The 13,212-nt window shown below is 47.3% G+C and overlaps 1 protein-coding gene across 1 annotated transcript in view; it reads left to right on the forward strand.

Moving 5' to 3' along the window:
- Window positions 1-13,212, forward strand: part of Smad1 (SMAD family member 1) — a 63,976-nt gene that overhangs the window by 20,749 nt on the left and 30,015 nt on the right. Inside the window, exon 2 of the mRNA XM_028892915.2 lies at window positions 5,167-5,743. Within this exon, the coding sequence (XP_028748748.1) occupies window positions 5,344-5,743 (400 nt within the window). The 5' untranslated portion in view covers window positions 5,167-5,343. The remainder of the gene's footprint in view (window positions 1-5,166; window positions 5,744-13,212) is intronic.

Consider the following 13,212-nt stretch of genomic DNA (forward strand, 5'->3'; position numbering starts at 1 on the left):
AGTCCTCTTGACCGCTAGGCCCTGATGTCTGCTATTAGTTAAGGAGTGGTCAGAGATGGACGGCCTGCCTCCTGCATAGCTGAGCACTTACCTGTCAGGTGCTCTCTAACGGTAGTGTGAGCCTTCGGTTTCCTCCTCTCAGTCATTTTCTGAAACATTCTTCCTAGGAATATAATTGTCCCTCGGTACACCTGGAGTCATGCTTCCCATCTAGTCCACTGGTTTCCAGGGTTAGAACTGCCCAAGCCAAGGCTGCGTGTCGCAGTTCTCTTCCTCTTATTAAAGGTCCATCAGGCCTTCCTACCTGTGGAGATGGCCTCCGGGGCTCTGAGGACACCTGCGGACCTCCGTAAGCTGCACGTCTTCCGCTGCTGCTCACGTTTAACTCAGTCAGGCTGCTTAGTAAAGAGTTCTGCCCTGTGGTTTAAGGAGAGTGTAAATGATACACGCCGGTGCATTTTAAGGATGAATGTGTGTATATGTGCATGGTGTGTGTGTGTGTGTGTGTGTGTGTGTGTGTGTGTGTGTGTGTGTAGGTCAGAGGACGGATTGCCAGAATTGTGGGCTATCTTGCCTGCCCAAGATCCATTTTCTTCAAACATCAGCTGTTGGTTGAGTCCACAGATACAGAACCCAGAGATGTGGAGGATCACCCATATTTTCAGATACAAGCCGTATGACTGTTAAAACTTTCTGAAGGAATTCGGGGCATTGAACGCAGAGACTAGTTTGCCGATATTTACACAATTGGGTCATGATGTGTTTCTTACTAGGTGAGGTGGAGATAAAGGAACTGTTCATTGTACAATTGGCTGGTTCTGTTTCCTCTAATACAAAGCAAATTATGTAGCAATTAAGAGTAGTTTAAATTTCACCCCTTTAATGATAAAGAATACCCCATAAATTTCAAATTTAGCCATTTAAAGTTGAATATTCTAATGTCTGAATTGGAAGTCCTGTGACTGAGAGTTTATAAGAGAAGTTATGAATTGAGAACCATTTTTAAATTAGCCTTTTATTATTTCTGGAGCTGGGTCACACTGTCAGTCCAGTTATGTGTGTGGGGATGCATGTGAGTACAGGTACCCACAGAGGCTTGAGGCTAGAGACATTGGATCCCCTGGAATTGGAGTTGTCAGTTGTGAACCACTGAATGTGGGTGTTGGGAACTGAACTGGGTTCTGCAATAATAGTGCCAGCTCTTAACTACTGAGCTGTCTCCTACCCCTCACATCGTCTGACTTCTAAGTACATAATGAGGGCATCTTCAGCTCCTGGTGTGTGTGTGTGTGTGTGTGTGTGTGTGGTGTCTAGCATTGTTTAATTGGCAAATATTTGCATGGTGAAGTTTCAAGCCCTTTTTGTTTATAATTTTTTCAGTAGAGACTGCTTGGAAAGCTTGGGGACGGGGACATTTCTGGTCTGTAACCCCGACTGCTGCTGCTGTCACTGTTGGGCACATTCACACCGTGTGTGCTGTGGCCTCTTCTTGCTCTCCAGTGTCTTGTTTCTCAGCAGGGGTTTGTGACCATAGCTCAGAGCTGATACAGTCCACACAGTGGATATGTGTATAGTTAATTATTTTCCTATTATAAATAATTCTGATGAAAATCTTTTTTCCTTTCCAGTTTAGGAATATTCTGTGCAAGTAAATTTAAACCTCTGAGGAGGTGGCTGAGCGGCTGACTGGGGTGTTCCTCACTGGATGATTTTTTTTTTTTTTTTTTTTTTTTTTTTTTTTTTTTTTTGGTCAGTGTGAAATGTTTGTATTTGCACAGGAGGGAAGGGAATCTCTGTATGCTGACTCATGTTTTTATGTTGCATTTAAAATTGATAAGGCCACTTAGCTTCTGACATAAACTAAGGCAGGAAGTACAAAAAGGGACAGAAAAAAGTCTGGTTGTGTTGCTGAGTCTGTAGAACTCATCTTGGAGTTCCTCACGTGAGGTGGGTTCCCTTTTGACGTGCACCTGGGAAGGCCTTGACTTTCGGAGGCAAATGTCAGTTATCAGTCTGGTTTTTTTATGGGTGTTATGCTTCTGTCCAAGGCTTGCGATCTTTTTGGCTTGTGAATTCTTGTGAGTGTCATCAGGACCTGACTGCCCGTGCCCACTGTGTGGCTCGCAGTGTGGTTTGTGTGGAGGCCCTGCGATCTCGAAGGGCTTTGCTTCCCTCCAGCCTCCCGCCCTCCACAGGCCGAGAAGAGGCGGGCAGTGCTGTCCCGCCCAGTCTCCCTACTGCTGCGGCTGTTGTCACCTGCCCATGGGTTGACCCCTAGGACTCCTGTCCCGTGTCTGAGTACAGCCCTGTGGGACCCTGCTTCAGCAGCCTGTGCAGTACCGTTAGGGAAGGGGTCCCGACCTTGGTTCTGCCTCTCACAGACACGGAGTGGAACAAAACATTTAACCTTTCACAGCTTTGCTTTCTCCTTTCTCATGTCTAAAGTAAGAAAATGGAAGCCTCTTTCAGAGTTTGTTGGTATGATGAAACTGGGTGACAGGAAGTGCTCAGGACGCCTGTTTTTGCCGAGTTCCACAGACCCTTCAGGGGCTGTCTGAGGTGCACTCTCTGGAAAAGAAAGCTTCCTGAAATCCCTGGAGATGACCCCTCACTTCTTTTTGTCTTTTCGACTCTGTATTGGTATTTGGCTCTATTCAAGCGTGGGTACCAGACAGTACTGTAGTCGGTGATACCCCAAGACCAAGCCTGACCGTTGGGGGACTTCCTCCAGGGCAGCATCTTCCCACAGCACCCCGAGAAGGGAGAAGGAGGGAGAGTTTGGAACCTTTGTTCCTGTGACCAACCCCTCCCAGGGGCCACACCTAATACTTTAAGGAGTTGGGGTTTCAGCGTGAGACTTTGGGGACCCACAGGCAAGTACCAGCCTGTACCCTTGCTTCTGTGTGTTGGACAACAGTCGACACACTGTGTTACCCTTGGGACTTGGTCAGTGTTCCTTCTGGATGAGGCCTGGAGCCGCAGAAGAGGACAGCCATTCCTGGGGGGCTGACATTGGGTTAGCCAAACTTGGATGTTTGCGCCCTGGTTCTTCCCTTCAGGGCGCCTGGTTCCAGGCACCGGGGATAGCTGTTTTGAGGGTTCTTAGGCATTGCCTTCCACCCCAACATACTCACTTCCTGTGGTAAACCCTCATCAGAAAATCACCCTCAACTGATTTTGAGATAAATAAGCCCTCCTATTGGAAAGTCAGTGGTTAAAATATTAAAAAAGCTATTTTGGGGGTAAAAGAAAAGGACTGGAAGAAACTTGGGGCCTCTCTGATTTGCTTCTGGGGGTCTGGAAGGAAGCAGTTTTTCCAGTTCTGGGGGGAAAATGAAGAGCGAATTATCATATCAATAGGTGCATGCTAACCAAGTATGACTTCTGATAATGGCTTGACTTGGTTTCCTCTTTTCTATCCTCTCTAGTGAAAACTTCAAAATAACTAGTAAATTAGGGTGAAGCTCTTTCCGAAAGGACAAATAGCTCTCTGCTGAGTGAAGTGAGCCTTTACCCTTGGAGGAACTTAGGGAGTGCACAATCTTTTCATCTTAGTGTAAGTCCTTCTGGAGCCCCGTCATCAAACATTTACTGAGAATCTGTCTGTACCAGGTACCATGCTGTGCTCCAAAGATACGAACAAACGTTCTGTGATGGAGTGGCCGGGTCATTTCCTCTAGTCAGGAAGACGGAAATGCAGATTATCCCAGTTTGCTACAGTGACCATTCATAATCATTTTTATTCTAAGATTGAGGATCAGGAAGATTGTCCCCAATTTATTCCTATTGGTCATTTGTGCTTTTTCTAGTTTACTGATCAGTCTTGCTGAGAGATTATACAATTTTATTAGTGTTTTGATTATATATGTTTTCTCTAGTATACTTTAAAAAATAATTTCTCAATTCCTTGTATTTCTTTGGGCTTAAATCATTGTCCACCTACCCAGACTTTTTTTTCACCCAGTAAGTGCATTTTAGCTATAGATTTCCTATATATGATTACAGCTTGTCACATCTTACTTTTTTTTATTTATTTTTGGTTTTTCAAGGCAGAGTTTCTCTGTGTAACCCTGGCTATCCTCTATAAACCAGGCTGGCCTCGAACTCAAAGATTTGCCTGCTTCTGCCTGGGATTAAAGGTGTGTGACACCACTGTCCAGCTACATCTTACTATTTTTGATGTCATATTTTTATAATCATGCAGTTAAAAAATACTTGGTCTCCTCTGTAATTTCTCCATGATCATGGCTGAAATGTGGTTATTTCTAATCACAAGTTATTGTTGATGTCGTAGCTATACTAAGCAAAGAGATCTTAACTCTTGTTGCGTGTGGTTGTGCGCACACGCTGCAGCCGTCAAGACTTGGAGCTCGCCAGCTGGTCTAGGCTGGCCAGGCAGCAGGTTCAGAGACCCACCCGTCCCCTCCTGGGGCTGGGGTTAAAAGCAAGGCTTTTAGTGTGGGCTCTGAGCACAGGCCTCTGGCTTCAGCCGGTTGGTTCCTCTGCCCCAAGTATCTCATATTCCCAGGGACTGCACTCCTTTCCAGGCTGGTTTTCATAGGAGTGGGGTCACACTTTCACACGTTGAATCTTAACAGTTAACATGTCCGTCCCCCGCCAGGATTGTGGCTTGGAATTCTTGTTTTGCTTCTCGGCAGTTTTCTGCTCCCTGTCTGTTGAGTCTTGTCACTTGCATATACATTCGAGGTGGCGATATGCAAATTGCCTGAGTGGTTAGCTGTGCCCGAAACACTCACATGACCTTTGTCCAGGGCATGGTGCTGCTCTAGCAGCCTGTCCTCTTCCTCTTGTAAAGCTGCCAATCCTGTTGCCTTGAGGCCCCACCCTTGTAATCTAATTTAGCCCTGGTGAGTTCCTTAGCGGCTCCAAGCCAGAGTACAGAGGGTCTCCATGGGCACTTCGGCTTTACCGTACGAGTTTCAGGAGAACACAGTTCAGTTGACATCAGAGAGTACAAGGGCTCAGGAGCTTAGCAGCAAAGGCTTGCATCTGTCAAAGCCCCGGAATCGTGAAGCTAACAGTGTGAGCCGGGTACCACTGTACAGAGAAAGACTTAAGTGATCAGTCCCTGGCACCTAATAATTAGTTCCTTGTGACGTGTCTAGAGGTGACTTTAAAGCCAGCTTCCTCTCCTTTCTTTTGCAGGTGCTAACTTTGGGTCCCCTTTTGGAACAGGAGGAACAGCGTTCTCTACTTTTCAGAACTGACTGAGGAACTCAAGAGAATCTATGTAAATAAGCTGAGATCTCTTCTGGCCTCGCCCCCCTCTGGAGACCTCACCACCGCACTGTGTCTGAGGAGCGAAGAACTACAACAGTCGCTATGAATGTGACCAGTTTGTTTTCCTTCACAAGTCCAGCTGTGAAGAGACTGCTAGGGTGGAAACAAGGTGACGAAGAAGAAAAATGGGCAGAGAAAGCTGTGGACGCTTTGGTGAAAAAGCTGAAGAAAAAGAAAGGGGCCATGGAGGAGCTGGAGAAGGCCCTGAGCTGCCCGGGGCAGCCGAGTAACTGTGTCACCATCCCCCGCTCCCTGGATGGCCGGCTGCAGGTGTCCCACCGGAAGGGATTGCCTCATGTCATTTATTGCCGCGTGTGGCGCTGGCCTGACCTGCAGAGCCACCACGAACTGAAGCCTCTGGAGTGTTGTGAGTTTCCTTTCGGCTCCAAGCAGAAGGAGGTCTGCATCAACCCGTACCACTATAAGCGAGTGGAGAGCCCTGGTGAGTGGAGGTGTACTTTGTGTGCCCGTGAGTCCTGGGAGACCAGAACAAAAGCACCTTTCTGTCGTGGGCTTAGTTCCAAATATTTGGGGGAATTTTGTGTGTGTTTGTACACGCGTGTGTAAAGAGAAAGAGCACAGGAACACTTGTGTGTTGGGCAGCCTTCGTTCACCATCACAAGTACCTGTAGCAGTCACTTGATGAAGAGAAAGGTGTCCTTTGGTTATGATTTTGAAAGTGTCAGTCCTCGGTCCCACTGGCTCCGGGGCTCTCTGTCCCATGGCACCTCAGCATCCTGGGGTGCAGTGGTGGTGGAGCTGGGGCCCCACTGTCCCCTCCAGTCGCTGGGAGACTGCCCACTAGGCACCTGAAGGTTTGGGGGTGTATTCTGGTCCAAATTTCAGCAGCCCTGGAGTGTTTCATACCTGTTAACAGCCCCCCTCTCTGAGTGACCTCATCTCTTAGAATCGGCTTCTGAAGATTGAGTTTGTATCTGACTTTGCTTCGTACGGCCCATACGTTCTAGCAAGTTTAGCCGCGCACTGCGTCAGCGGACAGCTGACGCACAGGCTCTTGCGTGTGCTGAAGGAAGGGCCGTGTGGGGCAGCGGTGAATAGTGCCACCTCATGCTTCACGGCCGCGATTTTTGTCATCTGTGTTCAAGTGTGCTGTGGTGTGTTCCTGTGGGACTTTGTTCTGCTGTGTGAGGATTTGATGCTGTTACTTTAGATATCTGTCTTTACGTGTGTGGTCGTGGGCTGTGTTAGAGGCTGTAGTCAGCCTCTCACCTGTATGGATTCTGCATCTATACATAGAATCAGCTGCCGATGAAAATATTTAGCAGGCTGACTCTTCCTTCCTGATACTTTCTCTTTGGACTCCATTCTTCCTGGGGCTCAAGGTTCAGCAGCTCTTGGTGGGGTGGATCTGCTTCCTCTTCACCACCCCAGGCCTCTGACTACATCCGAGGGCCACCATGTAGAGATGCTGAGGTCCTCAGACAGGTTGGCTTGCGTTGGCCTGATCTCAGCTTTGTGGCCACCATAGCTCTGCCTCAATAATGGACTCCACTCCCATAGTCTCAAGGTGAATCCGTCCATTGTGCTGGAAGGAGTCGAGGGCCTTGAGAGGTGACCGGGCGAGGTGCTGTATGGCCACCTACTCCTCCTGATCAGGAACTAGAGCGGTGCAGCCTGCGTGACTAACCACTGCCGATGCCTAGGCTCGGTGACAGCAGCTAGCGGAAGACAGAGCCCTTCTTCGTCTCTAAGCAACCGAGTGACACTCTGCCCAGCATTTCTATCATGTTAGGCATCATTCAGAGCTGATTTAAAGTGAGAACAAATACAGGTCCACATAAGTACTGCGCCATGTTATATAAGGGGCGTGAACATCTGCAGCTGAGGGTGTCCAGGGGAGCTCTGGTGCCAGTCTTCCGTGGATATAAACCACTCCAGTTTGAATTTACATAGTTTGCCCTTGAGTTGACTCCACGTCTGGACAGGCTGATCAATTGGCAGGTGTTTCTGTATTGAAGCATGAAATGTCCCACTGTGGTTCAGGGTGATTTTGCTGGTGGGTTGGTTCACTTAGCTGGTGGTTTCTGAGGGTCCCCAAATATGGATGGTGTCAGTTTCACATGGCTTCCCCCGCTCCCTGTTCCTGCTCCTGGATGGCCAGGTGATCCTCCTCCCTCAGGAACTTGAGGCCAGGGTAGAGGTGTTGTGTCAGTGAAGGCAAACTTCCAGCTTGACATGCAGTAACGTGTTTCAAGTCAAGTAAAAAGTAAAGACTACGGAATAATTTGCTAATAGTAGTGTCCACTGCCTAATTTAAGAAAGAGAGCATATCAACTAAAATCACGTGATTCCTTCTGCTTGCATTTCTGTTCATAACCACCATTCTGAATTTGACATTTATCACCATGCATATTTTATACTAATACATTTGTCCATAAGAACACATATCATTTTGTGTATTTTCAAATATTATATAATGACATTAGATTTTCCTGGACCCGATTGTCATGTTCATTCCATATCATGCTGTGATTCTAGAATGTACATTTCTATGATTCCCTTGTCTAGTGCTGTGAAGGGCCCTCTCTGTTGGAATTTCATTTGGGAAGGGTGGGTAGAATTAGGCCATCACACATATTATTTAGTATTCCATAAGTTTTCACTGTACACTTCTTACACGGCTTTATTTCTAGGTAACTTTTTATTGGTCCCTTTGAAAAGGACGCTGTCACAGGTTGCTCTGGGCTAAGACTACATTTTCCCCTTTCCCTAGTGACCTTGCTGGGTTCTTATTAGCTTCAGTATTAACGTTCTTTACTGTTTGTAGGTTTTTGTTGTTCTTTACTTTTAGGAACAGCTCATATACAGACACATGATTTTCTTTTAGCCTGAAACAGAAATGGAGATGGGAGTCTCAGAGAATGAAAAAAACTGTGCAAGAAATACATTCAAATTGGGCTCTGGGTACATATGTTTCGGTCCACAGGGAAAATTTTAATGTCACTCAAGTAATGAAAGTAACTCCTCTGTGTCACGGGACTTAGGTGTCAGACATCTGGAAAGCGGAGGGGTTTGAACATGAGAAGTGCTTCACACCTGAGATCACTGTTAAGATGCTGTGGGCATGTGTCCTTTCCGGCCACCTCGCTCTCCTCTGCGCCAGGCGGCAGCCCCCTGCAGCCCCCGCCTGGTGGGCACTGTGACCTCTACAGCTCGTGACCTGTTAAAATGTGGTCCTGATAGAAAGGCCCGTTGCTCATCAGTAGAGCTCTGGCATCTTTCCCGCTTCCTTTTCCGTTTTCTCCATGACTCTGCTCGAGTCCTCTGCAGGCCCTCCCGGCCCTTCCCTCTGTGACTCCTACCTCCTCTCTGATGGTCCAGCTCACTTCTCTTTCTCCTTCAAGTCTAAACTTAGAGATCTGTGTAGTTGGGACTCATCCTCGATCCCACCTTTTTCCTGCACCAGAGAGATTATCCCTTTCCCATAGCAACCAAGCTGTTTCAGAATGTGTGTCACAGTCAGGTGCTGTCCAGCTAATCTCCGAGGGAAGAAAGTGTGGGGCAGGCCCCCTACGCGCTAACATCTCTGTCTCGGCAGCTACCACAGCGACAGGGATTATTGCTGGTCACTGAAAATGCTGTGATAGCTAATTTATTCATATGGCCATCTGCTCTCTAGAGATGAGTTTTCAGCGTGTCTGAAGGCTTTGAAAACCGCCTTCCCCTCTTCAGTTGTTCCCTTGCTGATGCAAGAAGAAAGGGGTGCCATTCCTAGCGCAGTTCTAATGTAAAGGTTTGATAAGGTGGAGAGACGAAGTATGACTCCAAGCTTCATGTTCTTTCTCCTGTTCAGCCAAGAATCTTACGAGGCATCCACGGGACAGTTCTGGAGCTCCCCTGAGGGCAAGGCTGAGATATATTTGGTCTAAATATACCAGGGTTTTGACGCTTGTCTTTCATGCTGTGAAGTGGTATTGTGTCCTCTCAGAAGCCATGTGTGTGATCACGTGACAGCCGTGTGTTGCTGGAACTCTAATTGATATTCATGCTAAGATTGTTGACCCCTGGTTGAATATCCAGGCCAGTCAAGCCCCACTGTCCTGGTGAGGTTCTCTATTCTCAAGGTGCTAATGGATTAGTCTTTTAAGCCATTCAGCATTTGGGGGTTTTCTTGTTCTGATACAAATGGAAAATTGGCCTGCTCTTTCTAGATTTTTCCTTCAGGTAGTCATCAAGGTTATTGAAAGAAAGACAGGTGATTCTGTTTTCATTTGGCTCAGTGCAGATTTTGTCATTATTCCTTTGACTGCCTTTGCTTTCTATTTCTTTGCCCCAAAATAATTCCATCAATTTAAGTAACTACAGTTTCTTGTTGACCTGTGGTATGTATTTTGTTACAGATAAAATAGTGTGAAAACGGGGGGGGGGGGGGGGACAGCAGCAGGGAAACCCCAGCATTTCAGAAACATTAACATTAACTCCGTGTTCACCACAACTTTGGTGGCACGTGTGAAGCGGAGACCTTTCTGTGGAAAGGCTGTACTCTGGCCATTATTGAAACATACATCTCGTCTCGCAAGAACATGTTGGGTTTTTCTCCCCCACACATGGAGACACTTGCAGGAAACAGAAAGTTCTCAGAGATCTGAGATCCTGAGCTTACCGCTGATGTAGCAGTCTGACTGTTTGCTTGGACTTTTACTAGCCTTTGGAGTAGAATCTGCTTATTAGTGGTCAGATTAAATATTGCTTCTCTTTTTCTTTTCCCAAAGTAAGTGCTGACCGAGGCTGAGTAAGTCACCTAATTGTGGTATTGAGAAGACCATTCGCTGCTGTCCGCTGCTCCCAATGTGCCTTACTGGGGGTTTCCTGGCTGCTGGCCTCTTTTTCCCTCACATGGTTCTTTAAAACTAATTTTTTGCACTTTGAACTTCACCATGGAAGTCTTTATCAAACCTGAGCTTAAAATTCTGAGATTATCAGGTGTGCCAGCACATACCTGTATTCCCAGCACTCAGACTGAGGCAGAGAGTTGAGTTTGGGGCCACATAGTAACAGCCTGTCTCATAAGACCCCCCCCTAAACAAATGAAGTCTGTTAAAGAATGTTGCTGGCTGCTTAAAATTGAAATATGCTGGAAATCCTCCCCACCTGTTGGCTGAATATGGGCTCCAACTCCAGCTGTCTGTTCATCCTGTAATTTGTGGCTTGGTAAATTTTACCTGGAAGAGGATGTTTCAGACATTATAGAACTGGAGAAAGATGAGTTATTGCCCAGCAGGAATAGGGCAGGGGAAATAGATGCAAGGCAGGCATCGAACCAGGGGTCCTGAGGGTAGTTGACAATATTGGTGTCAGACTCCGTTGGTCACATAAAGCTGCGTGTGAGTCTGTAATAATCTCAACTTAAAAAGTGTCCTGTGAGTGAGGCAGTGGTGGCGCATGCCTTTAATCCCAGCACTCCAGAGGCAGAGGCAGGCAGATCTCTGTGAGTTCAAGACCAACCTGGTCTACAAAGTGAGTTCCTGGACAGCCAGGCTATGCAGAGAAACCCTGTCTTGAAAAACAAACAAATAAACAAAAAATCCAACCAAACAAGTAAAAATGTTCTGTGAAAGATCATCAGTTTGTCTCACAACTCAGTCACTCTAGTGCTTCGCCCTAAGACATCCAGGGACCCTATGTGATGGTGCAGAAATGATTTGCACCTAGTGACTCTTTCCTGGGCCAGCAGTGTGCAGTGAGCACTCGGGATGGTGGGGGAAGTATGGAGGGCCACTTCCAGTCAGACACACCATCTGTTGACATTGCAAAGGGAGCTGATGTCCCCAGGGTGCTGCAGGGTGAGCTTTAGGGTAGATAGTTTAGGCGAGACTGCGTTTTCAACGTAGAGTGTTTGGACCTCAGAGTTTATTGGGATGTAATCCCGTCATTAAATCCCAGTGCGCCTGGGTAGTAGGTTTGCTGGGTTGGGGGCAAGCATTGACTTTGCTTGAAGGTTTTGAGGTTATAAGGCAGATACCCCGCCGGGCGGTGGTGGCGCACACCTTTAATCCCAGCACTCGGGAGGCAGAGCCAGGCGGATCTCTGTGAGTTCGAGGCCAGCCTGGACTACCAAGTGAGTTCCAGGAAAAGGCGCAAAGCTACACAGAGAAACCCTGTCTCAAAAAACCAAAAAAAAAAAAATAAATAAGGCAGATACCAAGACGTGTTCATTACAAAGATTTTGAAGATTGGAGGTAAATTAACAATACTAACTATAAAAATTAAGAGAGTGTGCACTGTGTTCCAGTACACCTAAATTTCTCTTCCTTCTGACATTTGTAATAAACACAGGGCTGGCTCTACAGGAACTGTGCCCATCAAAAAAGACTGGCATGTAATTATAGTAGTGTATGCTAAATTGAATGACAGGTGTGGATGAGGACAGACTTAACTCATGAACCTCAGAATAGCACTGACAGGACTTCCATTGTAACACACCTGGACACCGTGTTCTAGTAACCCTGGCCCATGGTGCAATGCAGAGATGTCCACGTGTGTCTGATACCCCGAGGACTTTTTATGTGTATGTGTGCATTTGGTGGCCAGAGCACAGCCTTGGGTGCCATTCAGGAACACAGTGGTCCACTTCCTTTGCAACAGTCTCTCACCAAGGTTGATAGTCGCCAGCTTGACTATCTGGCCTGTGAGCTTCAGGGCGCCTCCTGTCCCTCCCTCCCCAGTGCCGAGAGGGGGTTATGAGTACGAGTCATTGTGCCTGGCATTACGTGGGCTCTAGGGATGGAATTCAGGTCTTCATGCTCACAAGCCACACTTTTTACCAATAGGACAGCCCTGGACAAAGGACTGTAATCAGTTTTTAGGTAAAGAGAGAATAAAGTAAATGACTGTTATAATGAAGCAGGCCAAGGACTGGCTAAGAGCAGGGGAAACGAGCGAACATGTTCTCTGTTGGCCTTGCTGTCACACAGATGCACTCTGTGTCAGTCTGGGGGGTGACAGCAACCTGTGCCGCTGCTGGTGGTGCCTAATGAAGGCAGGTCACTGAGGATGCGCTCTTGAAGGGTGTTGGGACTGACCGACACCCTTCCTTGCTGGTTCCTGCCGACACACAGCTCCACCGTGTGCTCCCAATGTCACCACAGGCCCGCCGAGCACCGTGAGCCTAAATAAGTAAGTAGAAATATCCCCCCCTTTCAGCTGATTTTCTGTGAAGTTTGTGTTAGCAGAAGAATCCCAACAAACCATGAGATGACCTACGGACCTCCCGCTACACCCCGCCTCTGAAAGGTTCGGTCAGAAGGAGGCACAGGAAGAGAATGTGAAGGGCTGGCACCTGTCCCACATCCATGCAGAGGTCAGAGGGCGACATCGCAGGAGTCAGTTCTCCCACCTCGCTTTTGAGGCACAGTCTTCCGTATGGTTTCTGCAGCTGGAACCCATGGGTTTAGTTTGGTTTGGTTTCTTCTTTAAAGCTAAATGCCTTCAGGAAGCCCTTAAAAAAGCCCATGTCTGCAATCCCAGGAGTACCATGGCGAGCTAGGAGAACTGGTCGGAAGCTTGCACACACCACATGACAGCAGAAACAAGAAGCTGCCCCAGATTTCAGGCCATTTGATCAAGAAAGTCCTTAAAACAGAAATAGATTGTAAACTGTTGGTGGTGAGGGGTCAGAAATCCTCAAAGCTCACATGTAATTTCAGTGAGAGGGTTATCGGCCCAGGTAGATGGTAGAGTGGAGTCCCTTAGGAATAGGACAGAAAAGGCCATGTAAAGAGATACCAATTTCCTTTAGTAACGATGTGAAAACATGACAGGGGATGATCAGGCTTAGGCTTCCAGCTTGGGCAGTTTGACCGAGGGCCACTCGCATGTCTACCGAGGGTTGAGATTGACCATCTCTTCAGGGTTGTGTGATGTTGTTTTTAACCACAGTGTGTGACGAGG

Source organism: Peromyscus leucopus, chromosome 5 (assembly GCF_004664715.2).
Source record: "Peromyscus leucopus breed LL Stock chromosome 5, UCI_PerLeu_2.1, whole genome shotgun sequence".
NCBI classification, from domain to species: Eukaryota; Metazoa; Chordata; class Mammalia; order Rodentia; family Cricetidae; genus Peromyscus; species Peromyscus leucopus.